The 27,169-nt window shown below is 45.4% G+C and overlaps 1 protein-coding gene across 5 annotated transcripts in view; it reads left to right on the top strand.

The window, feature by feature from the left end:
- The window catches only part of itsn2b (intersectin 2b), a 48,019-nt gene that overhangs the window by 11,644 nt on the left and 9,206 nt on the right, over positions 1–27,169 (top strand). For 2 of the 5 annotated variants that reach the window (XM_063007641.1, XM_063007645.1), the window contains exons 3-28: positions 303–395; positions 1,322–1,385; positions 2,335–2,501; positions 2,674–2,838; positions 3,728–3,821; positions 5,297–5,439; positions 6,696–6,759; positions 6,869–7,006; positions 7,183–7,277; positions 9,055–9,317; positions 9,567–9,716; positions 10,573–10,713; positions 11,939–12,023; positions 12,743–12,882; positions 15,096–15,232; positions 15,346–16,121; positions 16,972–17,096; positions 18,086–18,243; positions 18,370–18,466; positions 18,563–18,759; positions 19,663–19,712; positions 19,899–20,065; positions 20,147–20,186; positions 20,951–21,072; positions 21,913–22,297; positions 26,335–26,456. In XM_063007641.1, the coding sequence (XP_062863711.1) occupies positions 303–395; positions 1,322–1,385; positions 2,335–2,501; positions 2,674–2,838; positions 3,728–3,821; positions 5,297–5,439; positions 6,696–6,759; positions 6,869–7,006; positions 7,183–7,277; positions 9,055–9,317; positions 9,567–9,716; positions 10,573–10,713; positions 11,939–12,023; positions 12,743–12,882; positions 15,096–15,232; positions 15,346–16,121; positions 16,972–17,096; positions 18,086–18,243; positions 18,370–18,466; positions 18,563–18,759; positions 19,663–19,712; positions 19,899–20,065; positions 20,147–20,186; positions 20,951–21,072; positions 21,913–22,297; positions 26,335–26,456 (4,178 nt within the window). Of the gene's footprint in view, positions 1–302; positions 396–1,321; positions 1,386–2,334; positions 2,502–2,673; positions 2,839–3,727; positions 3,822–5,296; positions 5,440–6,695; positions 6,760–6,868; positions 7,007–7,182; positions 7,278–9,054; positions 9,318–9,566; positions 9,717–10,572; positions 10,714–11,938; positions 12,024–12,742; positions 12,883–15,095; positions 15,233–15,345; positions 16,122–16,971; positions 17,097–18,085; positions 18,244–18,369; positions 18,467–18,562; positions 18,760–19,662; positions 19,713–19,898; positions 20,066–20,146; positions 20,187–20,950; positions 21,073–21,912; positions 22,298–26,118; positions 26,164–26,334; positions 26,457–27,169 lie in introns of all 5 variants that reach the window. The other 3 variants (XM_063007642.1, XM_063007644.1, XM_063007643.1) reach the window with 3 other exon arrangements.

Genomic DNA, 27,169 nt, shown 5'->3' with positions numbered 1-27,169 from the left:
ACGATCGCTCATCTATTGCTGCTGTTTGAGTCGGTCATCGTCTAGACCTTCATCAGTGGTCACAGGACGCTGCCCACTGGGCGCCGTTGGCTTGATATTTTTGGTTGGTGGACGATTCTCAGTGATGGGAATGCTTGTCTATGTTTCGTATCCCTGATAATTGCTACCTTAATGTAAACACTTTCCATGTTGAATGTGAACGATACTGAACTATTCGTAATGCCGTTAAATGATTGTTAACAAGCTTGAGCATCAATATAAATTTGTTCTTGAATTGTTTTCTTCTTCGTTCTCCCACTCAGGCGGCTACAGTATTTGGGCTATAACGCCGGAAGAAAGGACTAAGCATGATCAGAAGTTTGACACCCTCTCCCCAGTACAGGGTTTTGTATCCGGTATGTGCATTGTTTTTGTCTATTAAGACCTTTAATTGAGTAATTTGCTACATCGCTGTCGGTAATTGTAATTTTTCTGTACATAAATACATAAGCCAACAGTATATGTATATGGACACTGTCCATGAGCTTGTTGGACATCCTATTCCAAACCTATGGATGTTAATATAGTGTGTGCTTTGTAGTGTTCCTAAGAGGCTTTGATCCAGAGCGACCTACACTTGTGACCAAATACAATGCAAACAATGAAGGTGTTAAGGGGCTTATTTAGGGGCCTAACTGTGGCATCTTTAGCTTCCAGTCAATAGTCCACTCCATTAACCACTGAGCTTCCGTTGCCTTATAGTTGTTGTTTTAAGTATTGACCTGGACCACCACCTAGGCAATTCAAAAATAGGAAATTCTCTATACAGCTGATGAACCTGTTAGATCTATGCGACACGAACCCTGTATTAATTTATACAACAACTTCCACTTAATTCCACTTAGCCACTTACACTGCTGCTAGTGGCATTTTCCAGCTGATGTTTTTATGTTTTGCTAATTCTTTTACTGAGGGCTTCATCCTTGCATATTTTTAGTGAGTTAAAATGACAATGAAATGAGTCTGCAAGGCAGCGTGCAGCATGAGTATGCATTTTTTTTAAACCTGGGCTTATACAGATGCAGGAACGTGCACTCTTGTAAATCACAGTTATGCTCTAGTATTAAGGACATGCACTTTTTTTACTACGTAAAAGCAACTCATATGAGTTGTGTACACCGAAGTACATTTAAGAGAAGAAATAAGTGTGTGAATACACTCCCTTTTTGTGTGTGAATATTACTCCCTTATGTTGCACAATGAAATGTTGTCAGGATGTCCTTCCTGCTCCACAGAAATGCCTGATGTCTTTCTTTCTTGTTTTCTTTGTGCTTGTTTGTAGGGGAGCAGGCACGAAACTTCTTCCTGCAGTCAGGTCTTCCTTCCTCGGTACTGGCTGAGATCTGGTGAGCATGCAAAGTTTTATTTAAATGACATCAGCATCCTGAAACTCAAAATAACACTGATTATCTCTTCATCACGGCACCTGTTAGTGGGTGGGATATGTTAGGCAGGTGATGGCAAGATGACAGGGTCAGAGCATGTCCAAAACTGCAGCTGTTGTGCGGTGTTCCCGGTCTGCAGTGGTCAGTATCTATCAAAGTGGCCCAAGGAAAGGAACAGTGGTAAACCGGCGACAGGGTCATGGGCGACCGAGGCTCATTGATGCACGTGATGAGCGAAGGCTGGCCAACAGACGAGCTGCTGTAGCTCAGATTGCTGAAGACGTTCATGCTGGTTCTGATAGAAAGGTGTCAGAATACACAGAGCATCACATCTTGTTGCGTATGGGGCTGCACAGCCGCAGACCAGTCAGGGTCCCCATGCTGACCCCTGTCCACCGCCGAAAGCGCCAACAATGGGCACGTGAGCATCGGGACTGGACCACGGAGCATTTTACATCACGTGGATGATGGCCGGGTGCGTGTGCGTGGCTTACCTGGGGAACACATGGCACCAGGATGCACTATGGGAAGAAGGCAAGCCGGTGGAGGCAGTGTGATACTTTGGGTGACGTTATTGAATGCATTTTGTCCCTTTGGGCTTTCCACTATTGATGGAAAAGTGTGTTCCATGGCACAGGATCACCTCTCCCTGTGTTGTAATGCACCCCGAAACACCCCAACTCAGTACACTCAGTGTCTCGGTACACTTTATTTCTAACTTTATGAGTTCAGTGAACCATAAATGTTCTGGGTTATAGTCAGAACAATGCACAACAATGCCACACACTTGGCTCATGCACTACTTTGGGTTGTGTATACCAATAAGAATTGCTTTAGGTATACAGTCCTATGCTTGGCCAAGTTAGCCGTCTGTGTTTTAATTCGTGTTTACTGTAAATCTCTACTGCAGGGCTCTGGCAGACCTGAACAAGGATGGCAAAATGGACCGTCTGGAGTTCTCCATAGCCATGAAACTGATTAAGCTGAAGCTGCAGGGGCAGAATCTTCCCTCGGCTCTGCCCATCATCATGAAGCAGCCTCCAGTGCCCGCACCCACGATGCCTCTAGCACCACTAGGTGAGCTGTCCATTTTACCCCACATACAGACATTCGTATACACCCATGGTATTAGATGCTTTCAGGTTGCAGCTGTGAACCCACCAGGTACAGCAGGTGTCAGGATCAGTTAAAGAAGTGTTTATTCATATGATCCACTGATTCCTCTGATCTGTTAATTCTGTTTCTTTAGGAATGGGACCCATGCCAAACATCACCATGATGCCTGCCATGCCGGTTCTTACTCCCATGATGGCCACGGGATTAACGATGCCAATGATGCCCACCATCAGCACTCCTGCTCTGGCCAACGGACCTGTGGGCATCCTGCATGCCACGCCTGTTTCTCTTACCAACGGTAGGTAATTATTTTTGTGCTTATGTGTTCAGACCATGATGCTCCATTGCGTCACTGTTTACTGATCACAGAAAAATTCATCCTACTCATTTCTTTCCCACTTTATTTCCCAATTTAGTCATTTCCAATTCCCGATTGTGAATAATATGCACTTAATTTCTTAGTAAAACTAAACTAAATTAATGTAAGATGTTACAAAACCATTGATACTGGGATAAACTGGGATTTGACGCAAACCTAAGTGTTGTATAGCTCTGCATTACTGGTCAGCAATGTTACACACCAAACTGGGGGTGCTCGGGTGGTATAACTGTCAAATGCTCCAGCTTTTGACCCACATTTTGTCCATGATGTTTTACCCGACCCAGGCAACACAGGCAATGCATCTTAAGCTCTGTGGTTTACAGGATGTTACATAAGCCTCCATAAGGGGGCATTCGCAGACAAGTTTATTTAATTATTATTATTTTTCTCTGCGACCCATCTCTCTTTAGGCCCGCGAACCCTGCTCTAGCCTACTACCACTGAGACTCTTGAGCCACGGCTGAGGTCCTTAGCTGTACTCTTGACCTAGTTGGGTGTCTAACAGACACAGCTGGCCGTTCTTGGGGAGGGAAGGTTCACTGGTTTCTTCATTGCCTCTGCTAATGCGACTTATACTGGCTGGTCCAGGCACCTGCTTAAGTGGCGAATAGTGTGGATAGTCACAGTGGGCATGGTGCTACGGCTCACTCAGAGAGTACGCCACTGGCAGGTGAAAAGAAGCGACTGGCAAGTACACGTGCTGGTTTGCTGCTCTAATCAGAAACAACTAGACTTGGAGGAAACAAGCTTTAGATGAATGTTTAGAGTAACGATTGTTGTATTTTCTTTTTGGATGTGTCTGCAGCACTCCCACTGAGCAGTTCCTTTACTTCCTCTCCACTGGGGTTTTCTTCCACTCCCAACATGTCTCCAGCTCTCCTGGATCTGGGGTTAAGCAGGTAAGAGCGTGACATCATGCATTTACATGAACATTTACATTTTCAGCATTTAGGAGCCGCTTTTATCCAAAGCGACTTACAGTACTGTGCCAGTATACAGTCTAAGCAATTAAAGTAAAGGGCCTTGCTCAAGGGCCCCAACAGTGGCTACCTGGCAGTGGTGGGCCTTGAACCAGCGAACTTTCAATTACTAGTCCAGTACCTTAACCGCTAGTCTACAACATGCTTGGTTAATATGGAATGAACGATTCTCTTCTTTAGCAGATTTTTCATCCACATGTTTGATTCCCTTCCTGACACAACCATCCAGTTTACCCGGGCTTGGGGCTGGCACTAAGCGTGCACTCATATGTGCCTCACTAATGGCTAGGCCGATGTACCTGTACACCATGCACCTCCTGTGCTGAGGATCTTGTGTCCGGCCTAGGATTTAAACCCTGGGACTCAGGTAGTGCTGGTACCAGCAGCGTGACTCTTAGCAATACGCCACACAAGCTCTCTTTGTTTGATATGTAAAAAGAGGCACATCTGATTTTAACACAGAGTTTCTTACAATAGCACTCAAACTAGGACCTGCGCTAGAAGTATGCGGACACCTTTATGTCCTATTTAGCGAGCTGCTGGAGTCCACTCACTGTCCACTCTATTAGACACTCCTACCTAGTTGGTCCACCTTGTAGATGTAAAGTCAGAGACGATCGCTCATCTATTGCTGCTGTTTGAGTCGGTCATCTTCTAGACCTTCAACAGTGGTCACAGGACGCTGCCCACGGGGCTCTGTTGGCTGGATATTTTTGGTTGGTGGACGATTCTCGGTCCAGCAGTGACAGTGATGTGTTTAAAAACTCCAGCAGCACTGCTGTGTCTGATCCACTCATACCAGCACAACACACACTCACACACCACCACCATGTCAGTGTCACTGCAGTGCTGAGTGCACTCTGGGAGAGTCCTGACCATTGAAGAACAGGGTGAAAGTGGGCTAATAAAGTATGTAGTAAACAGATGGACTACAGTCAGTAATTGTAGAACTACAAAGTGCTTCTATATGGTAAGTGGAGCTGATAAAATGAACAGTGAGTGTAGAAACAAGGAGGTGGTTTTAATGTTATGACTGATCAGTGTATGCACCTGGTAACCAATTCGTTTGCTAATTAAGTGATTACCCGCCCTGAAAATGAACTGGTTGACTGACGGACAGATTGACACCTTCACACACGCTCATAATCATCCGAGTGATTGTGTTCTGACATGACCTTGCTGACATCTATCATTTGTGTAAATGTGTTCATTTGTGCTCCTCTAGGTGTTATGCTTAGCTTCCCTTTTCATACACACTTCATTTAGCTGATAATTAGTTTGTTAATATACGACCTAAATAATGAGAAAGTGCAGTCACTGCCCACATGGTGATAGACGGATGAACTGACCATACTGCTAAAGTGTAAAATAAACGTATGCTGTATCTCTTCCAGCTCCAACTCCTCTTCCGCAACGTCCATAGCCAGCAGCTCTCCGAAGACCGGGCCCTCGGACTGGGCTGTGCCTCAGGCGTCCCGTCTGAAATACAGGCAGCAGTTCAACAGCCTGGATAAGCAGATGTTCGGATATCTGTCTGGTACGTAGAGGCATTCAACCCTACACCCTCTGAGCACAAGCTTAAGCTTTGTTTACCATATAGATGAACCTTGTGGATAGATGATTAGTAATTGTAGTCCATCTTTTGCACTGGACTTGTCCCCAACACACACACACACACACACACATTGTCACACCATGTATTAATCGTGTTTAGCCTGTGAGTCCCAGGCTAAATGGTGTTCGTCAGGCCAACTGCAGCTATCCTGAAACACTTCCAGCTATTAAGAAAATAGGTCGACGCCTTGAAACAACAGGTGATGTTGACAGAACGCAAGGATCTGGAAGGGCCAAAGCCTCCTCAAGCAGAGACGTCCAGCTGTTTAAATGACCAGGACTCTCTCAGTAAACAAGACTTTTTCGAAAGGGACAATAACCAGATGGGGGTCTAACACAAGTTTGGTGCATGAAGGTAGAGGTGTCGTCGTGTGGGGAGGCTTTATAGCTGCAGGTACCAGTGAGGTGCTTCACTGTGAAAAATGCTTTGGCGTACATGGTAGTCCATCTGTTTCTCTACATGCTCTGTTAGCCTCCTTTCACCCTGTTCTTCAATGGTCAGGACCCCCACAGGACCACCACAGAGCAGGTATTATTTAGGTGGTGGATCGTTCTCAGCACTGCAGTGACACTGACATGGTGGTGGTGTGTTAGTGTGTGTTGTGCTGGTATGAGTGGATCAGACACAGCAGCGCTGATGGAGTTTTTAAACACCTCACTGTCACTGCTGGACTGAGAATAGTCCACCAACCAAAAATATCCAGACAACAGCACCCAGTGCGCAGCGTCCTGTGACCACTGATGAAGGTCTAGAAGATGACCGACTCAAACAGCAGCAATAGATGAGCGATCGTCTCTGACTTTACATCTACAAGGTGGACCGACTAGGTAGGAGTGTCTAATAGAGTGGACAGTGAGTGGACACGGTATTTAAAAACCACTCATACCAGCACAACACACACTAACACACCACACCAGAGTCACTGCAGTGCTGAGAATGATCCACCACCTAAATAATACCTGCTTTGTGGGGGGTCCTGTGGGGGTCCTTACCATTGAAGAACAGCATGAAAGGGGGCTAAAACAGCATGTAGAGAAACAGATGGACTACAGTCAGTAATTGTAGAACTACAAAGTGCTTCTATATGGTAAGTGGAGCTGATAAAATGGACAGTGAGTGTAGAAACAAGGAGGTGGTTTTAATGTTAAGTCTTTTCTCATCCCAACTTTCTCTTTCAGGCCTTCAAGTGAGAAATGCCATGGCTTCAACGTCACTTTCTCAAACCCAGCTAGCCACTATCTGGTTGGTATCTATTTTAATCATGTTTAAAGGCACACATTAAGTGAGTTTACCTTCCACCTTACGTGTACGCGGTAATGACATTGTTCTTCGTGTCTTGTTTCTTTCTTAGGAACCTCGCAGACGTAGATAAGGACGGTAAACTGAAAGCGGACGAGTTCATTCTGGCCATGCACTTGGTCGATATGGCCAAGCAAGGACAGCATTTGCCTCTTGCGCTTCCTCCTGAACTTGTACCCCCTTCACTGAGGTAATCAGGAGGCCTAAATGCATAGTTTAGAATCCTATTCTGATCCAAAAGCCCATGTCCAACCAGTACCACTCCATGTCCAACACCCATCTCAAAATCTTCTGGTTTTGCCTATGAGCATAATTTTCGTTTGCTTGAATTTTAACCATGTAATCACAAGTTGGTTTTGTCTGTAGGGGGAAGACTGGAGACTCGTTGAATGGATCCATGGGTTCAGCAGGCCTAACCGAGGACTTCACCGACCCTGATCCTCCACAGAAATCCAAGAACCGTAAGTCACACACCTTTAAAAAAAATCAGACCAATGATAAATCATTGACTTCTAAAAGACAATTTTAGGTTGCACAAGTGCGCAGACACTCAGGACTCAAGACAGCAGCATTTTAAACTAGTTGCAGGTATCTAATAGAACTCTTGATTAGACCACACAACAGAGCATTACAGTACAGTAGTTAAGTCTGGATGTGATGAATGCAAGCATAGGTTTCTCTCTATCAGCAGAGGTTAGAACGTCCCGAACCTTTGAGTTATTCCTAAGATGGAAATACGCAGTTTTGTTTGTTGATCTCGTTATCAAAAATGACTCCAAGATTCTTGACACATTGTTTGGCCTTCAAATTCATGAACACTGAGCTGATAGACCAGCGTTTGGTGCTAGGGAGATATAAGACTGTATATCATCCATGGACTGATGACATATTCTGTGCCTCTTAAGTACAGCTGACCCACATAAACCTTTCCTGCCGTGAATGTACCTCACAAGAGTAAATACGGCGTTAAAAGAGATAGATTGATCCTTGAGGGACTCCACAGTTAATTGCGAGACGTTTTGAGATACAGTTGCACAGTGCAAAACAGTAGTCACAATGACAATATCATGTTAGAAGCCAGTCTCGGCCATTGACGCCCACCCAAATTTGAAGCCGAACTAATAGAATCAAAAGCAGAGTTTAGATCTAGTAGAACTAAAACAGAGAGGTTACCCATGTCTCATTACCCCCCGAGAGATTCAAACGATTTTAAATTGTTGTTTAAATAAATGCATACATTTATATTTCTGCTGCATTTGCATTTATAAATACAGCATTCTTGGGTACCTTGAAAGGCACTTATTAAAAACATTCTATTTTTACTCTTCTTATTATTATTACTATAGGTCACATTAAAGGTGGTAAAAGTTCTGAAATTGTTTAGATTGCTCACCATTCGTCCCAGAACAGGGCGTGTAGACTTTTTCTATTCACTGTACACCTCCGCGCTCCTCCCAGTCACTACACACGCTCACTTACATAACCGGGCTTGCCTGTAGCTTTTATACACACAGTGACATTTTATGAACTGACTGCACTCACACAGTAGCGGGTGTGGTCCTCAAGATTTTCTTGTCATTGCTTTTATAGCAGACTTATGATATAATAAGCTGATATACACCGATCAGCCATAACATTTTTGGTTGGTGGACTATTCTCAGTCCAGCAGTGACAGTGAGGTGTTTTAAAAACTCCAGCAGCGCTGCTGTGTATGATCCACTTATACCAGCACAACACACACTAACGCACCACCACCATGTCAGTGTCACTGCAGTGCTGAGAATGATCCACCACCTAAATAATACCTGCTCTGTGGTGGTCCTCTGGGGGTCCTGACCATTGAAGAACAGCATGAAAGGGGGTAACAAAGCATGCAGAGAAACAGATGGACTACAGTCAGTAATTGTAGAACTACAAAGTGCTCTTATATGGTAAGTTGAGCTGATAAAATGGACAGTGAGTGTAGAAACAAGGAGGTGGTTTAAATGTTATGAGTTATGTGTCTAGTAACCCAACTCTGAGATCAGCTTGGCTAATTGATTGGTAGAGTAACTAACAGGACCATAACTATTGTTGTTGTATTAGATTTCCTTACATTTTGGGATGTAGCAAAGACAGATTTATCGCTTTAACACTTCACAGTGGCTTGTCATTTTCCCCTAATCAAGATTTAATCGAATCGAAAGGACAACAACCGTTTGGACTCTGTTTGAATACACGTGTGCTTTGTGCGTTCAGTGACCTTCGAGGACAAGTACAGGAAGAACCTCGAGATGGGGAACGCAGAGCTGGAGAAGCGGCGGCAGGCCCTGCAGGAGCAGCAGCGTCGCGAAGAGGAAAGGAGACGGCAGAAAGTCCGCGAAGAGCAGGAGAGGAGAGAGAGGGAGGCGCGAGAGCTGGAACTCAGACGGAAGAGAGAGGAGGAGGAGAAACTGGAGCGGCAGAGGGAGCTGGAGAGGCAGCGGGAGGAGGAACGGCTCAAAGAGCTGGAGAGGAAAGAGGTGACCTTCAGCAACTTGGAATTATCCATTTGGTGGTGTGAAAAGTTCTAGAATTCATCAGTAATTGTGACTGTAGCATAATGTAGCTGCTGACTTCTCAGTGTCTCTAAACACAGTTTAAAAAGTTTATTCTCTCGAGTCTTGAGTAGTTGGCTGTGGCTGAGGGAGGGATGTCGAACGGGTTCTTCATCGCTGGGATTCAATGCGGTATTGATGATTGACATTTCATCATTTTGTTTGTCTGTGCAGGCGGCCAAGAAGGAGCTGGAGCGCCAGCGGCAGTTGGAGTGGGAGAGGAAGAGGAAGCAGGACCTCCAGAACCAGAAGAGCAACGAGCAAGAGGACGTGATCCGTCTCAAGGCTAAGAAGAGGAGCCTGGAGATGGAGCTCGAAGCTGTGGTGAGTCTAGACGGGTCCTACCAACGACAATTTTATGCCAAGACATTTTATAGTATGGACATATTCCAGAAAAGTTGGGACATTTTGTAAAATGCAGTGTGTGATAAGAGACAGATCAGGACTGTAGGCAGACACACACAGATTTTCAGTCTGTGTCTGTAAAGCCACGTTGTAGCGCATACAGATTGAGACCTTTAGACATATATGTCCCCCATGCTGTTGGTACTGATGCATCCCATTAATGACAGTCTGGATGGACGGAGACTGAACCGTAGACTCGTCTGCCCACAGCACACGTTTCCACTGTCTTTCGGTCCATCCGAGATGAGCTTGTACCCAGAGAACTCGACGGCGTTTCTGTATATAATTGATGTTCTGCTTTCTCTTTGTGTATTAGCATTTCAGGTTGCGTTTCGTAATGCAGTGTGTTAATATTTAAACCACCTCCATGTTTCGTAATGCAGTGGCGGACTGTGTGAAGTGACAACAGTTTTCCGAAGTCATAGTCAGAGATGTATTTAATGTTGAGCTGATTGTTGTTACTCATTGGGTTACTTGACGTGCTGAATGCAGCAGATACAGTTCATCAACCCTTCTGGGTAAGGGGATGTGTCGTCCTCAGTGCTCGTGTCAAGTCAAAAGCAGCTACGAGAGGCACACGGGCATCAGACCCGGACACTGTAGCAATGGAATCCTGTTGTCTCCAGGATCACGTGGACTATATGTGGAAGACATGGCACCATGTTGCACTGTGCCGCCCATGTCCTTTGACGGCATATAGATGGTTGGTCCTAATGCCTTTACTTTCACACCGGCTGATTACCTGCATTTCTTTCTGTTTGTCCTTTTGTTTTAGGGCAACAAGCACAAGCAAATCTCAGAGAAGCTCCGAGACGCACAGTCCAAAAAGAAAGTCCAGAAAAGTGAACTGGACGCCATCAACCACAGAAGAGACGGCCACATCTCAGAGATCAACTTCCTGCAGCAGCAGTTTGAGGTTAGAACCCGATACTATTACTGCTTTAATGATTTTGCCACAGTATCCAGCCATAATATTAAAACCACCTCCTTGTTTCTACACTCACTGTCCATTTTATCAGCTCCATTTACCATGTAGAAGCACTTCGTAGTTCTACAATTACTGACTGTAGTCCACCGTTTCATGCTGTTCTTCGATGGTCAGGACCACCACAGAGTAGGTATTATTTAGGTGGTGGATCATTCTCAGCACTGCAGTGACACTGACATGGTGGTGGTGTGTTAGTGTGTGTTGTGCTGGTATGAGTGGTTTTTACATACCGTGTCCACTCACTGTCCACTCTATTAGACACTCCTACCTAGTCGGTCCACCTTGTAGATGTAAAGTCAGAGACGATCGCTCATCTATTGCTGCTGTTTGAGTCGGTCATCTTCTAGACCTTCACCAGTGGTCACAGGACGCTGCCCACGGGGTTCTGTTGGCTAGATGTTTTTGGTTGGTGGACTATTCTCAGTCTACAGTGACAGTGAGGTTTTTAAAAACTCCAGCAGCGCTGCTGTGTCTGATCCACTCATACCAGCACAACACACACTAACACACCACCACCATGTCAGTATCACTGCAGTGCTGAGAATGATCCAGCACCTAAATAATACCGGCTCTGTGGTGGTCCTGTGCATGAAAGGGGGATAACAAAGCATGCAGAGAAACAGATGGACTACAGTCAGTAATTGTAGAACTACAAAGTGCTCCTATATTGTAAGTGGAGCTGATAAAATTGACTGAGTGTAGAAACAAGGAGGTGGTTATAATGTTATGGCTGATCGGTGTATGTACCCTGTAGAATCATCCATCTTTTGCCAGCAGAGGTCACATTTGCAGCAGCAATTAAGAACCCTGTCGAGGTTCCACCCTCCCTTAGGCACAGCCAGCTGTGTCTGTTAGGTGCAAACTGCCTACTATGAAAAAAGCAATGTGTTGTATTGTTAGTATTTTAACATGCAGTCATAACCCTGTGCCTGGTCGGGTGCTCTACAGACACAGGGGAGGGACGGTCACAAGGGGTATCACCTTATAGCTACTGCAACAGTGACTCCTACTGACTGGTGGGAGCAATGCTTGAGTATTGCTTCTTTGTATGCTCAGGTTTTGTCTCCATAGTTAAGCTTACATGGATTTACTCTTATTAAAGGAGTTGGACATGACTAAGCTGTTTTCTTGTTATTTAATGACTTACTCTCAGGAGTTTCAGAGGAAATTGGCCCAGCTGGTTCCAGAACAGCAGAAGTTGAATGACATTCTACGCAGCATGAGTCAAAGCGTTCCAGGTAATTTTTGCCCCTTATTAAGATGCAACCAAGGTAAATCTTGGTAAATCTTACTCATTTATATGTGGCATAGCAGTAAAACACAGTAGCCCACTAGCACTGAGATACAGGGATCGAATCACAGTAGTGCTATCGGTCGGCCTGGTGTTTACACAGACATGACTGGATATGTCTAAGGTGGAGGGTGGGGTCAGAGAGCCTAGCCATTAGGAGGTGCACTTGTCAGTCCGCTCTCAGTACTAATCCCAAGCCCAGATATATGAGGAGGGCATTTGTTACTTTAACAACCCTATTATTAGGGGATTGGTTCCCTGATATAACAGCTACTTTAACAGAGGAGCTTTTCCTGTGATTTTGGGGTGCGTCTGTGAGAATATTTAGGGCACGCAATCAAAAAAAGCATTCGTAATATCAGGCACTGACCTTTTTACATTCACAGTCAGTGATCCAATTCATCTCTTCTTTGCCGGCCACTGGTTTCTCCACACCAAACCAGTCAAACACCTCGCTTTGAGAACATTCTACCTCATGAGACAGAGACGTCAGTGTCTAGACAGATCGGCCATCCTACCCCCTAGACATAGCCAATTACGTATGTGTGCTAATCGATAGCACAGCTGTTCTATGATTAGGTCTTGGTCACATTTGGGTGTATGGTGTATATACCCACCCTTATACTGTGTGCGCATACATGCATGTGTGTGTTTTTACTTTCCCAGCTTCCACCCTGACCACTTTACAGCAGAGCGTCACAGACCGAGACGTCAGCTGTAGAAAGCTGAAAGAACAACTCGATTCCGTGGAGAAGGAGACCGCAGCCAAGCTGGCCGACATGGATCAGTTTAAAAAGGACATACAGGTAAACACATGGTGCTCACGCAACATACGTGGGTCCTTTTAATAGAACTAAGAACATGGGCGTGTTTAAGACATCGAGCTTGAATTAATGAATTGTCGATTGATGAGAAATTTGGTGGCGATGGGTTCGATCTCCAGACGGGGCGGTCAGGGTCCTTTCTGTGCGGAGTTTGCATGTTCTCCCCGTGTCTGCGTGGTTCTGAATTGCCACTGAATTGCCCTATAGGTGAATGTGTGTGTGTGTGTGCCCTGCGATGGACTGGCGTCCCGTCCAGGGTGTTACTGTGTGCCTTGCGCCCGTTGAAAAGCTGCGATAGGCTCTAGCACCCCGTCGCGACCCTAACTGGATAAGCGGATAAGAAAATGAATGAGTGAATGATGAGAAATTCACAGCATTCTGGAAGTAGTGAGTAAATGTAAATGATGGAATGCCGGCTTTGCATTGTGCGCTTACACTAGGGGTGTGTTCGAAAACCTAGTGAGCTGCCTTGCTGCTTACTGCCTACCTAAACAGAGAGGATTCTAATAAGACATCGAATCATGAGGCAGATTATTTAGACGCACTACTTAGACCCTCAGTGTTCGGTTTGTTAGTTTTCCATTATCCTCTGTCGCCTTCCTGTTGGTGGATTGTAGACGAACTTGGAACAGGAAATCTTCAATCAGGCAGATCAGCGCACAGTGTAAATCAGCCTTGTGTCTTTTCTATGATTTGAATACACAGCACCTAGACTAATCACTAACGATCTGCTTTGCTTTTGTCCCCGTGTCTGACTAGACGTAGAGCTTGTCTGTCTGTCTGTCTGTCTGTTTGTCTGCCTGTCTATCTCTCCCTGGCTTTTGCTGCAGTTTGAGGGAACGGCTGACTGTACGCTTAAGGGTCTGCTCTCTTTAATGAGCTCTCTTCATAACCTCTTCTTCCTCCTGAAGGTTGTCTAGATCCGTCTTCCTTTTTCTCCTTTGTTCGTCTGGCCTGGCTCGGTGCGACGCGCTCATCTCACACGTCTCGTGTTCTTCACTTAATACAGGGGTGTGGGTCTTTAGGATGTATAGGGTGCACACCCCTGGCTTAAGAACTCATGGTGTTCATTTTATTCGTCATTTATCTGAGCCCATCATCCTTCATCACTTGATGTAGTTTTTTAACAGCAGTGTTTTAATAGAACGCCTTACTGACTGACTGATTAATGACTTGATGAGGTGATGCACCATGTCTTCCAGGCATTACTTTAGGAATAAACTCTGACTTGATATTAAATTGCACAGATCTGGGTGCTGATAGCACCACTGAGATTCGAACCCTGATTCTCAGTGGTAAGTCTCAAAGCAGCATTACAGAATCCAGGACCAACAGACCAAAAACCCCTATTGAGCAAGCCGAGGGCGACTGTGGCGAGGAAAAACTCCCTTAAAATTACAGCAAGAAACCTTGAGAGGAACCAGACTCAGCAGCGACCTCCATCCTTTTTGGGTGACCTGGAGGATACTTTAAATAAATATGATGTAAAAAAAAAATCATACAAACACAAAATTACATTGAACTAAAAGTTTAGCAAAAAATAATGTGAGTTCTTCATTGTTCAGTCCAGTCTGTGATAAAGTCCGTTTAGCAGTAGAAGCAGCATTGTTGGCAATGCATTCTGCATTCTCGACTCTCCAGCACCTCTAATTATTACAGCATAACTAAAAGGGAGAGCTTGGCTTTCATAACTAGCTAGCAGGCAATTTAACAGTAGCCATGTTTATATTGTGTATGCTATATAACCTGTTGGCCATACAACAGGTTTATGTTGTGTTTATGTTGTGTTGTATTGCTCCTGATTAGCTATGTGAGCTGATACAGCTGGCGGACTGGGTGTCACATGACGTTGTTCCTGAGGATCTGGGTTTTTCCTTTGATTCTGACCTTCCAAAAACACAAGCTGCTATAAATTGGCCTTAGGAGTGTGAGTGAGTGTATACTAAGACATTGTGCATCTGGCAACCTTGTCCTAATTGTGTGGAACAGAGTCTTTCATTTCATTTGCATGCCTTGATAACAGTAGACACCATTCCATTATGCACCTCCATCCACTCCGATATTCATGCATATTTATGTCCGACCAAAGCATCATTGTGAGCATGCTCAGTGTGGTGCTTTTTATTGTTTTTTTTAATCATCGTTCATCTAGCACATCCCTTAGTAATTTAACACTGTGCACTTGTATACGACAGGACCTCAGAGAGAGCCAGAGGAACCAGCAGGCGGCTCTGGACAAGCTGCGTGGCATCAAAGAGGACAAAATCCGAGAGCTCAGGAAACTGAAGCAGGAGGAACTGGAGAGAAAGAGGAAAGAGGAGGAAGAACAAAGGTGAGCAAACAACACACACGTCCTGTCAAACTCATCAGCAATTATCACCCCCCTCAGTTTTTTCTGGGTCCCGGGAATCGAGCAGGTTAAATGAAAATTTTTTCCTCTTGCAGGCGCATCAAGCAGGAGAAGGACCGTCAGTGGCAGGAGAAGCTGAAGCGTGACGAGGAGGAGAAACAGAGGAAGCTCCAGGAGGAGCGGGAGGCCAAGCTTCGCGAGGAGGAAGACCGAGAGAGGCAGGCCCGCCTCCAGGCGGCCAAAGAGCAGGAGGAACGGGAGCGCAGGGCGCGGGAGGAAGAGCAGCGTAGGCGGCGTGAAGAGGAGGAGCGGAGAAAAAGGGAAGAGTACGAAAAGAGAGATCAGGAGAGGAGGAGGCGGGAAGAGGAGGACCGCAAGAGGCGGGAGGAGGAGATGCGGACCTTAGATGAGGAGAGGCGGAAGCTGGAAGAAGAGAGGAAGAAGCTGGAGGAAGAGAGGCGCAGGCAGGAGGACGAACGGCGCATAGAGGAGAGGAGGAGGCAGGAGGAAGAAAAGATGCGCGAGGAGAGAAGGAGGGCGGAGGAAGAGCGCCGGGAGGAGGAGAGGAGGAAGGAAAGGGAGGAGGAGGAGAGGAGGAGACAGCGCGCCCAGGAGGCCGCCGTCCGGGACGCAGAAGAGAGGAAGAGAAAAGAGGAGGACAGGAAGAGAAAAGAGGAGGAGAGGAGGCGGCAGGAGGAGGAGGACAGAAAGAGGCGAGACGAGGAAAGAAGGAAACAGGAGGAAGAACAAAGGAGGAAACTGCAGGAGGAGGCGACGGCTGCCGCCGCTGCGAGGGGGAAAGAAGCCCAGCAGCAGAATAATAAGGCGGCTATCGTTTCTGCCCTTCTCCGCGGATTAGAGGAGAGAAAAGGTCACTCCCTAAAATTTACCCCCTTACTGATACTTGAGGGGGTTGAACCCCCTTTATGCCTCCTTTTAGATCCCTGTTTATTTTGCCCATTCTGTCAGTTGTCTCTGCTACCAGTTGACTAGGCGCCCCCTAGTGGGCACAATTGGCAGTGCCTGCAGCAGACAAAATTGGCCACTAAGTCTGGGTAGGAAAAGACCGGACTAAAAAAGTGGGCGGAAAATCAGTGTGTGACTCTCCATGCGTGAGACTAGCCTCACACGCAAATCCACTGAAGTATGGGCGAATGAGAAGGGGTCGGTGTCGGGCAAATATACCCTCCGGAAGACTAACTGGCATCGCATTGCAATCTAGTCGTGTCCAACTCATTGTCCCCTGACCCTCACATGCCCCTTCCCAAGCCTTCCCAATCTTTGGCACAGCTCAGAATTTCCTACAGAGCGTCAGGCAGTTCTGTCCGTAAATCAGCCGCCCCTCACACAGGCGACTGTAGCAGAAACGAAGAACCCAGCCGACCCTTCCCCCCCTCAGACGCAGCCGGTCCAAGCTGAGATGAGAGCTTTGTTCCAACCCTGGGTCGTGATCCTTGAGTGGGTTGCGAGCCAAAAATAACAATAATTCAATTAATTAATTTAAACAGGCGCATAAAAATAACTTGTACATGAACACCCCCTTGTGGATGCTTTACTTTACACCATGTAAACCACAGTGGGACCAGTTTGTTACCATTTGTCAGTTGTTAATCTGCCTACTTTTTTAAATGTAAATGTAACTTTTAATGTCACTTTAAGCAAACTGCCTGACATCTCTTGCACTCTTTAAATTTACGTTACAGTGTTATGTTTGTTTCTAGGTAGCAAACAGCCTATGAGCACGTCACACCGGAAATCTGCAGCCGTGACCAGATTCAAAGCGCTTTACCCCTTCACGGCCAGGAACAACGAAGAGCTGTCGTTCGAGGCGGGGGATATAATTGAGGTACTGCCGATTAAATATTTTTGACCTATTAAGGTCTGTAGCCGATATTCGTTTGGATAATAAAAGTAATTGGGGCGGCACGGTGGCTAAGTGGGTAGCACTGTCACTGGTTCGATCCCCAGGTGGGGCGGTCCGGGTCCTTTCTGTGTGGAGTGGGTGCTCCAGTTTCCTCCCACAGTCCAAAGACATGCAGTGAGGTGAATTGGAGACACTAAATTGTTCATGACTGTGTTCGATATAACCTTGTGAACTGATGAATCTTGTGTAATGAGTAACTACCGTTCCTGTCATGGATGTAACCGAAGTGTAAAACATGACGTTAAAATCCTAATTAACAAACAAACATAATAAAAGTAATTTAATGTTTAGATACTAAACCATTTTCAAAGTGTAAATTAAAAAAATGTAGATAAAAACAGAAAGCAGCTATTTGTGAATCATACTCAGTTTGTAATAAGAGCAAATATATACAGTATATTGCAAGTCCAAACTGGTGCCATTTGTAGAATGATGAAAAACAGCTGTATTGGTACTTTTTACATGTGATGCGATCATGATTGGGTATAAAAGAATGGCTTAGCCGTTCACGAGCAAGAACAGGTCAAAGTTCACTACGTTACCAAAAACTGTGTGAGCAAATAGGCCGACAACTCTCTGTGCACCAGTGCAAATGATGTATTGTACCATCTACAGTCTATAACGTTATTAAAAGATTTAGAGAATTAAGAATTAAGAGATTTAGAGTTATTGTTGCGTATGAAGTGCGGAGACAAAAACCAGTATTAAGTATTAAGTCATTTCCGATTCCCTAATCTGTTGGCGCACGACCCCTATTCTAATCAAGGACAGACAATTCACTAACCTCCCCCACAGACCAGTCTCAGAGACCGTATATCGCAGCGAGAGAACGCCATACGACCTTCCCGTCCTTAAACACACCCAACTGTAACCCCTGCACCAAGCTTATTTGCATTTGCACGTTGTTACAGGTGTATGAGTCAGGTGAACGTGAGGAGGGCTGGCTGTATGGAAGCCTAGATGGAAAACTGGGCTGGTTTCCTGAGACCTACATAGAGAAGCAGTCAAAGCCTGAGACCCCCAGCACCAAATCGGCTCTTAAACCTCAGCTCTTGCGCTCCATCTCTAGGTATAATATATTTTATAACCCTGTTTTAAATTGCATCATAAATCGATTCCTTATTTGGTAATCTGGCATCACTGTAATTTCTGTTTGTGGTATTAACATCTGGTTTTTATTAAAATTTTCTTTTAGGAAGCTGAATGAAAGTTCAGCTCCCAGTGAATCAGGCCAGAACTCTGCCTTCACTCCCACTCAAGCCATTAGTCTTACCTCCTCCGAACACAACCAGGTACGGGACCCTCAAGCAGTCGGTTCAGAATCGGTAACGGTGATCTATGTAAACGTTTTAAACGAATGTCTGTGTGTGATTCTCTGTTCTATGTAGGTGGTGGAAAACCTGCAGGTTAAAGCTTTGTGTTCTTGGACGGCGAAAACCGACAGCCACCTGAACTTCTCCAAAGACGACGTGATCACGGTTCTGGAGCAGCAGGAGAACTGGTGGCTTGGAGAGCTGAACGGGACGCAGGGCTGGTTCCCCAAGACTTACGTCGCGGTGCTGAACAGCAACGATTCAGCTGCAGAGTAAAAAACTTGTGTTTGTTTTGTTTTGTTTGTTTATTGGTTTAAACCGATGCGGACACGGGGAGAACATGCAAACTCCACACAGAAAGGACCCGGACTGCCCCCCCAGAGGGTCGAACCCTGGACCTTCTTGCTGTGAGGCGACAAAGTGTTTATCCAAAAGTAGACTGTAGACTGTATGGGCAGTTGTAGCCTAGTGGTTAAGGTGCTGGACTATTAATCGAAAGGTCACTGGTTCTAGCCCCACCACTGCCAGGTTGCCACTGTTGGGCCCTTAAGCAAGGCTCTTAACCCTTAATTGTTTAGACTGTATACTGTCAAAGTACTGTAGGTTGTCTTGGATACAAGCATCCTCTATGTAAATGTGGACACCCTGTCTAAATACTAAGGTCAGCTCTTTTAGCCACACCCATTGCAAACAGGTTTACAAAACCACAAACCGCATGCATCTGTTTTGAATCTAGTCATCTCCAATCCCAGAGAATTGGCGCTTGCTCAACCCCCAATCTGATCAAAGGAAGCAGTATCACTACACGCCCCCTCGGACACGTGTCCGGTCTACGACCCCCTGTGCTCCACGTGACTCTCTCCCGGAGATTGCATAATGCAGCAACAGTGGGAGGAAACCTCATCCGAGCTTCCCTCCTTCAAACACGGTCAGTCGTGTCTGTGTGGACGCCCGGCCAGGTCGGTGGCTTTGCTGAGATTCGAGCTCTCAAGTTTGAACACTCCACAGTGCTCACATGTAAGACTGCTCCGCTACCTGATCTGATTTCCAAATGATGGTTTTTTTTTTAACTATGTTTAGTGCTGCAATGATAGAAGAAATAAAAAGTGGACAATTCCTTTTATCAGAACTGTATAATGTCTAATGGTTGAGCTTTTCTTTATATTTGTGTTTAGTTCCACTGATGGGTTCGATGCGGCAGCAGCAGATGGCTCCTCCCTGGATGGTAAGAATGTGTTGACACATACACACCAGTCACCAGTGTGTCTTGCTGCAGACAAGATTGTTCGTTGCAAAGATCGGATGCATTGAAACACACGATATGAGACATGCTGACAGTGAATAATAATTAGAACCATGGTGTCTCTCTCGTGTGTGTTCACCCATATACCTGTGTGTTTACACTCCTTAGAGTACGTCGCTCTCTATACCTACGAGAGCCCTGAACCCGGAGATTTGACCTTCACTGCAGGAGATACGGTCCTGGTGTCACAGAGAGAGGGGGAGTGGTGGAGGGGCAGCATAGGAGACCGTTCTGGACTCTTCCCATCAAACTACGTTAAACCCAAGGAAGCTGATGTAATTCTTTTAGACTGGTTTGAAATATATTTAAGCATTTGTTTGTTGTATTTGTTTAACAGGTTGTGTTTTTTTTTTTAGAATTTAAGCCTCAAACCGGGGGTGCTGGGTAAAAAGCCAGGTAAAAAATATATATCTTATTTATATACCTCAGTCACTCACTTTAAATGATTATTTGTTTCTATAAGGTTACACTTATAAGCATATTTCGATTATCAGTCGGAAAATGCATTGATTTTTGGGTTTGTTGTCAAATAATTTTGGTCAGACCTCACCCCTCGATCATTTACACAGTATCAGTGGTGTTTAACATGCCTGCATTCGGGCGCTCAGGTTTCATTGCTGAAGGGTCGAACCGGCCATGTTTCCACAGCCGATGTGATACGCGATCTCTGGGACTGCTCTTGTACGCCCGTGCGGGTGGGGGTGGGGTCACACGGAGCCTAGCGTGGCTCTCTGTGCGCGATACGGCTCTCTGTCGGAACCCAACGCTGGCGGGTAAACAGCCGCGGATTAGACACCCTTTTCGGAAGGGCCGTGTGGCTGTCCGGCTCTCCTCGATCAGATCTGGGGTTGTGCACGCGGCAGCAGATTCACAACCGGGAATTGGAAATGACTAAACTGGGAGACTATTACTTTCACATATAACTAACTGCTTTAGTGGTGTAGTAATTTGCCATTATATAATCATTATATAATCAAAAGTATGTGGACACCTCTCTTATTGAGCTCAAAGCTTTGTAACAGCCAGCCAGGTTTCCGTGCCCCTACATATGGGCACAGATTACCACAGACACACTCCATTCTGGATTTTCTGTTTTGGTACCGTGACTAGATGTTCTTCTAAGCTCTTGAGCTCATTGATGATGCTTTGCTCTCTTACAGAAATCGCTCAAGTGACTAGTCCATATACTGCCTCGGGCACAGGGCAGCTCAGTCTGGCTCCCGGTCAGCTCATCGTCATCCTCAGTAAGAACGCCAATGGCTGGTGGCTGGGAGAACTGCAGGTCAGTATTAGTAATGAGTCTAAACTGCAGGGAACCTACGAAGAAGCATATTGTGCGTGATAGTCTGCAGCTCTCTTTACTCAGGGCAGGAGTGGTGTTTTCATCAACCCTCCTAATCCTGGTCTGTCATGTCCGCATATACGCTCAGACGGCTGATAGCACTGCTGACATCAGGGTCAGAAATGGCTTCTGCCATTGGCGCAGAGATCCAAGTCAAATTTAGCGGTCCTATCGATTGGCTGTGTCTGATGGTTGAATAATGGACAGCAGTGTGTGACTCTCTGTACACGATACTGCTCTCGTAGGCCCAATCCCTGACAGGTGAAAAGAAGTGTTGGATGGGGTTGCAAGGATGGGGGGCTATCCTTGGTCAGACTGGGGGTCTGCATTAGCAGAGGGGAACTGGGAGGCAAGGGAAAATCAGGAAACCCAAACTGTCACCCTGTGCAGAGGCGAAATTCGTCAGTATGGTTCTGTCATGATGTAGAAGGTGCTATAGGATGGTTGAAACTGTCTACAGTCAAGCGAGCGTTGTATATCTAAGAGTGCGTGACCAACACACGCTTCCTCCGACACGTGTGCAGTAGCCGACTGCATATTTTCACCTGCACGAGGCGAGTTCATATGTGGATCAGCTTTGTGTACGGAGAGACACACCCTGATCAACGCATTATTCCACACCATTGATGAGCCAGCAGAGGTCGTAATTGCACCAGTTATGAGGAATCCCCTCCAGCTTTTTAATGGGTATCTTTCTAATGGGTGTGGTCAGTCTAGCCCTATTTATATGGGCAAAGTAACCTGTTTTCTGCTTGTTATTTTTTTCCTTTTATATTTTAGGCACGTGGTAAGAAGCGCCAAAGAGGCTGGTTCCCAGTATCCAACATAAAGCAGCTGGGTTCAAACAGTGGCAAGTCCACCCCTGCAGCCATGCCGGGTAAAGCAGACTCTCACTTGTACTCCTCGGTTTCAGCTCTGTGTTTTTGTCTTGACTTACGCCACCCTGTCTGTCCGTCTCTCTCTCTCTCAGTCGGTCAGGTCATCGCCATGTACGACTACACGGCGGCGAACAAGGACGAGCTCAGCTTCTCCAAGAGTCAGATCATCAACGTGCTGGATAAGAGCAACCCCGACTGGTGGAAGGGAGAGATCAACGGCGTCACGGGCCTGTGCCCCACCAACTACATCAAAGTGACCACGTCCGATACCGATCCCAGCCAGCAGTGTAAGTAAACGGAACGGTTCGTTTACATCCACTCGCGTTCAAACGACTCTATAAGATCGGAAGATTGCTGGTTCAAGCCCCACCACAGCCAGACTGCCAATGTTGGGCTTTTGATCATGACCCTAAATCCTCAGTTGCTTGCATTGAATTGCAATTGAGGGTTAATCAAATATTATAAACACATAATTAGGAAGAAATTATTTAATTTATGAGCAGTATGCTGTATTAGGGGCCCAATAAAACCCCAAATCGGTGCCATTTCCGTCCCCTGGACATTATATGTGTAAATCTATACAGAAATTAACTTAAAGTACAGTTTTTTAACATCGTAAAGTGTCCTGCACATTGATCCTATTGCAAATTTAAGATAAACCCCTATAACACTCACTCTCCAACACTACATATAGTCACGTATACACCAGCCTTGTCTTGCACTCCCCCCTCCCAAGTCCACATACACTATATTTAAGCCATTGCACAATCCTCAAAACCGCCGTCTCATCAGCGTTTTTCGCATCAGAGATTTTATAGGGCCCTAGTATAGATACACAAAGGGTCTGTCCAAAAACCTAATGAGCTGCCTTGCTTCCTGCTGCCTACCTGGGCTGCTGCGTAAATAGAGAGGATTCTAATAAGACATCGAGAATGACGCTAACCCACACCCCATCCGACATGTGGACGGCAGCCGTACGCATCGTCTCCTACACTTTGACGATTGCGATGCGGATCAGCTCTGTGTACGGAGAGACACACCCTGACAGCACTCTCTTCCCGTCTTTACTAGGTTTTTGGACACACCCTCTGACTTTATTATTCGGCATGTTGATGTTCTAAATAAATGCATCAGTTATTTCTACTGGGTTCTCCATTGGGTTCTCTCCTCTCTGTTTTTTTTTCAGAGGCGGTAGCACCTCTCCCTGTCTCCGTCATTTTTGAGAGACCTACTGTCTCTTTCCTCACAAGGGGCTGAGAGCCTATTTCCCATAATCCATCAGCACTCACTAACACATATAACTACTGCTACTACATCTCATCGTGCCTTGTTATTAACTAGTGTGTGTGTGTGTGTGTGTGTGTGTGTGTGTGTGTGTGTGTGTGTGTGTGTGTGTGTGTGTGTGTGTGAGTGTGTGAGTGAAGTGTTCACGACTGCTGTGGTAATTAGCACAATTACAAATGAGTTTAATTATTGGACAATCGAATTGGGTGTAACGACATACTGCCGCATGATCAAGTCATTTTAGGCACTATTTAGTATTCTGATAAAAAAAAGACCTTTTATTTTGTATATAAATGAGCTGTAAAAATAACACAGATAATAGACAGACAGGTGACAGGAAAGTATAAGTGTTTTAATAAGGGATTCTGGGACTGTACTTGATTGATTTGTTCTTTTATTGGTGTTTTAATTAGTGGTGCATTAGTGATTAATGGAGCTTTTTGTAGGACCGTGTGTATATGAATATACACCGATCAGCCATAACATTAAAACCACCTCCTTGTTTCTACACTCATTGTCAATTTTATCAGCTCCACTTACCATATATAGGAGCACTTTGTAGTTCTACAATTACTGACTGTAGTCCATCTGTTTCTCTACATACTGTTTTTGCCTGCTTTCACCCTGTTCTTGAATGGTCAGGACCACCACAGAGCAGGTATTATTTAGGTGGTGGATCATTCTGGATCAGACACAGCAGCGCTGCTGGAGTTTTTAAATACCGTGTCCACTCACTGTCCACTCTATTAGACACTCCTACCTAGTTGGTCCACCTTGTAGATGTAAAGTCAGAGACGATCGCTCATCTATTGCTGCTGTTCGAGTCGGTCATCTTCTAGACCTTCATCGGTGGACACAGGACGCTGTTGACTGGATGTTTTTGGTTGGTGGACTATTCTCAGTCCAGCAGTGACAGTGAGGTGTTTAAAAACTCCAGCAGCGCTGCTGTGTCTGATCCACTCATACCAGCACAACACACACTAACACACCACCACCATGTCAGTGTCACTGCAGTGCTGAGAATGATCCACCACCTAAATAATACCTGCTCTGTGGTGGTCCTGTGGGGGTCCTGACCACTGGAGAACAGGGTGACAGGGTGACAGGGGGCTAACAAAGCATGCAGAGAAACAGATGGACTACAGTCAGTAATTGTAGAACTACAAAGTGCTTCTATATGGTAAGTGGAGCTGATAAAATGGACAGTGAGTGTAGAAACAAGGAGGTGGTTTTAATGTCATGTCGGTGTATAGTTACAAGTAATAGTCAACAGCTTTAAAGTTTGTGTTGTGGCTCAAATGTGATCTGTTACACCAAAAATGCTGCTATTACATACAAGGAGCATACACTACAACCTTCAATATAACAATCAGTTACTCATTGTATGCCATGTTTGTTTGTTTTTTATTCACTGGTCCACTAGTTGTACTGTGCACTGTGTAGAAGAATATTTAAAACACAGTCATGTAAGATATTGTTAAGAATGCTGCAATGATTGAATGAATTTTGATTCATATGATTGAAGAAATCTAGACATTAAAAGACCTTTGGAAAAACTTGATATTTGTGGTCCCGTTAATTTTTATTATATAAATAAGTTTATTAAATATTATCCATATTAATATTTTTTTTCAATATTAAATGAAATGCAATCAAATATTTAATGATATTAATGAACGCGAACAATTAGGGTTGCCAGGTGGATCATCCGTCTCTGTCCGGCCCTGTCCTTACCATCATTATGTCATCCCAACATCCTTAGCACCCTTCTCCACATACACCGATCAGCCATAACATTAAAACCACCTCCTTGTTTCTACACTCACTGTCCATTTTATCAGCTCCACTTACCATATAGGAGCACTTTGTAGTTCTACAATTACTGACTGTAGTCCATCTGTTTCTCTGCATGCTTTGTTAGCCCCCTTTCATGCTGTTCTTCAATGACCCTGACATGGTGGTGGTGTGTTAGTGTGTGTTGTGCTGGTATGAGTGGATCAGACACAGCAGCGCTGCTGGAGTTTTTAAACTTTGGAATGATCCACCACCTAAATAATACCTGTTCTGTGGGGGTCCTGTGGGGGTCCTGACCATTGAAGAACAGCATGAAAGGGGGGTAACAAAGCATGCGGAGAAACAGATGGTCAGTAATTGTAGAGCAGCAAAGTGGAGCTGATAAATGTGTGTAGAAACAAGGAGGTGGTTTTAATGTTATGGCTGATCGGTGTATAACTCTCATCCCTCTTCTGCACATGCCCAGACCATCTCAATCTCGCCTTCCTAACTTTGGCTTCAAAACATCCTACCTGCACTGTCCCTCTGTCCACCTGATCATGAGCTTGCTGGACGTCCCATTCCATAACCATGTTCATTATTATATACACACCCCACCCCACCCTACCACCTGTGGCTAAAACGGCCATCGCTCTTTCGGGAAGGCTCAGCACCCTTGTCCAGATAGAACTCTCATCCCTCGTCTGCACATGCCCAGACCATCTCTTTCTCACCACCCTAGCTGGACGTCCCAAGCTATAACCATGTTCTCACCCCAACCACAACTAAATGCTAAAGCATCCATCGCTCTTTTGGGAAGGCTTTTTAACTAGAGTTTGGAATGTGTGTGGGAATTTGTGCCTGTTTTCTTTTATACAGTTGATTGTACACACCTCACTAAGCATGCTACAATTTCCCAGTGCTAGAAATGCTAGAAAAGCACATTTTACCATGTTTGATTTACTAAAGACATCAAGTGTTCACACACCAGGTAAACGTTTCCTTTTCTTAAAATTTGGGTGATTCTAATAACGATGATGCTAAATTGCAGTACATCACTACTGGGTACTACAGGGCAATGAGAATGCATCGCCAGGTAAGACGTCATCTGTGAGTCCCCCAGCGCCCTTGCTTTCTTTTACCCTGCTTGCTCTTGAGTGGAAATGGAACAGTTAATGCCTGTTGTGTGTATTTAACATAGGCCAGGGTTGTTTTTTTGTTCTTCCGAGTGAGGAAAACGTCACCACGTGCTTCCGTCTCATTGTAGGGTGCGCCGACCTGACCAGCCTCGACTCCATGAGCCCTCAGGAGAAGAAGAGGCAGGGCTATATCCACGAGCTCATCGAGACGGAGGAAAGATACTTGGAGGATCTTCAGCTGGTCCTGGAGGTATCTATATATCAACTGCACTGTCGAATGCACTTTGAAGTGGGACCGCGTATAGCAGCCGATCGTTGGTTCGGTCATTACTCAGTGGGACAACAAACGTACATTTATATGTGGGCCAGACAGACACCAGCACTGGGTGGAAGGTTTGTTTCGGGTTTGGATTTGGGGTTGTGAATTGTAGGCTTTCAAAATCAAGGTACACATTTGGATGGCATTTTTTCCCTTACTGAATGTAAGCACTACCTTATGGGTCCCTCATATATGTACACCGATCAGCCATAACATTAAAACCACCTCCTTGTTTCTACACTCACTGTCCATTTTATCAGCTCCATTTACCATATAGGAGCACTTTGTAGTTCTACAATTACTGACTGTAGTCCATCTGTTTCTCTGCATGCTTTGTTAGCCCCCTTTCATGCTGTTCTTCAATGGTCAGGACCACCACAGAGCAGGTATTATTTAGGTGGTGGATCATTCACAGCACTGCATTGACACTGACATGGTGGTGGTGTGTTAGTGTGTGTTGTGCTGGTATGAGTGGATTTTAAACACCTCGCTGTCCCTGCTGGACTGAGAATAGTCCACCCAACAGCGCCCCGTGAGCATCGTCCTGTGACCACTGATGGAGACTGCTGTGTCTGATCCACTCATACCAGCACAACACACACTAACACACCACCACCATGTCGGTGTCACTGCAGTGCTGAGAA

Source organism: Trichomycterus rosablanca, chromosome 13, assembly GCF_030014385.1.
Source record: "Trichomycterus rosablanca isolate fTriRos1 chromosome 13, fTriRos1.hap1, whole genome shotgun sequence".
Taxonomy (NCBI): domain Eukaryota; kingdom Metazoa; phylum Chordata; class Actinopteri; order Siluriformes; family Trichomycteridae; genus Trichomycterus; species Trichomycterus rosablanca.
This window is presented reverse-complemented; position numbering and strand designations above follow the sequence as displayed.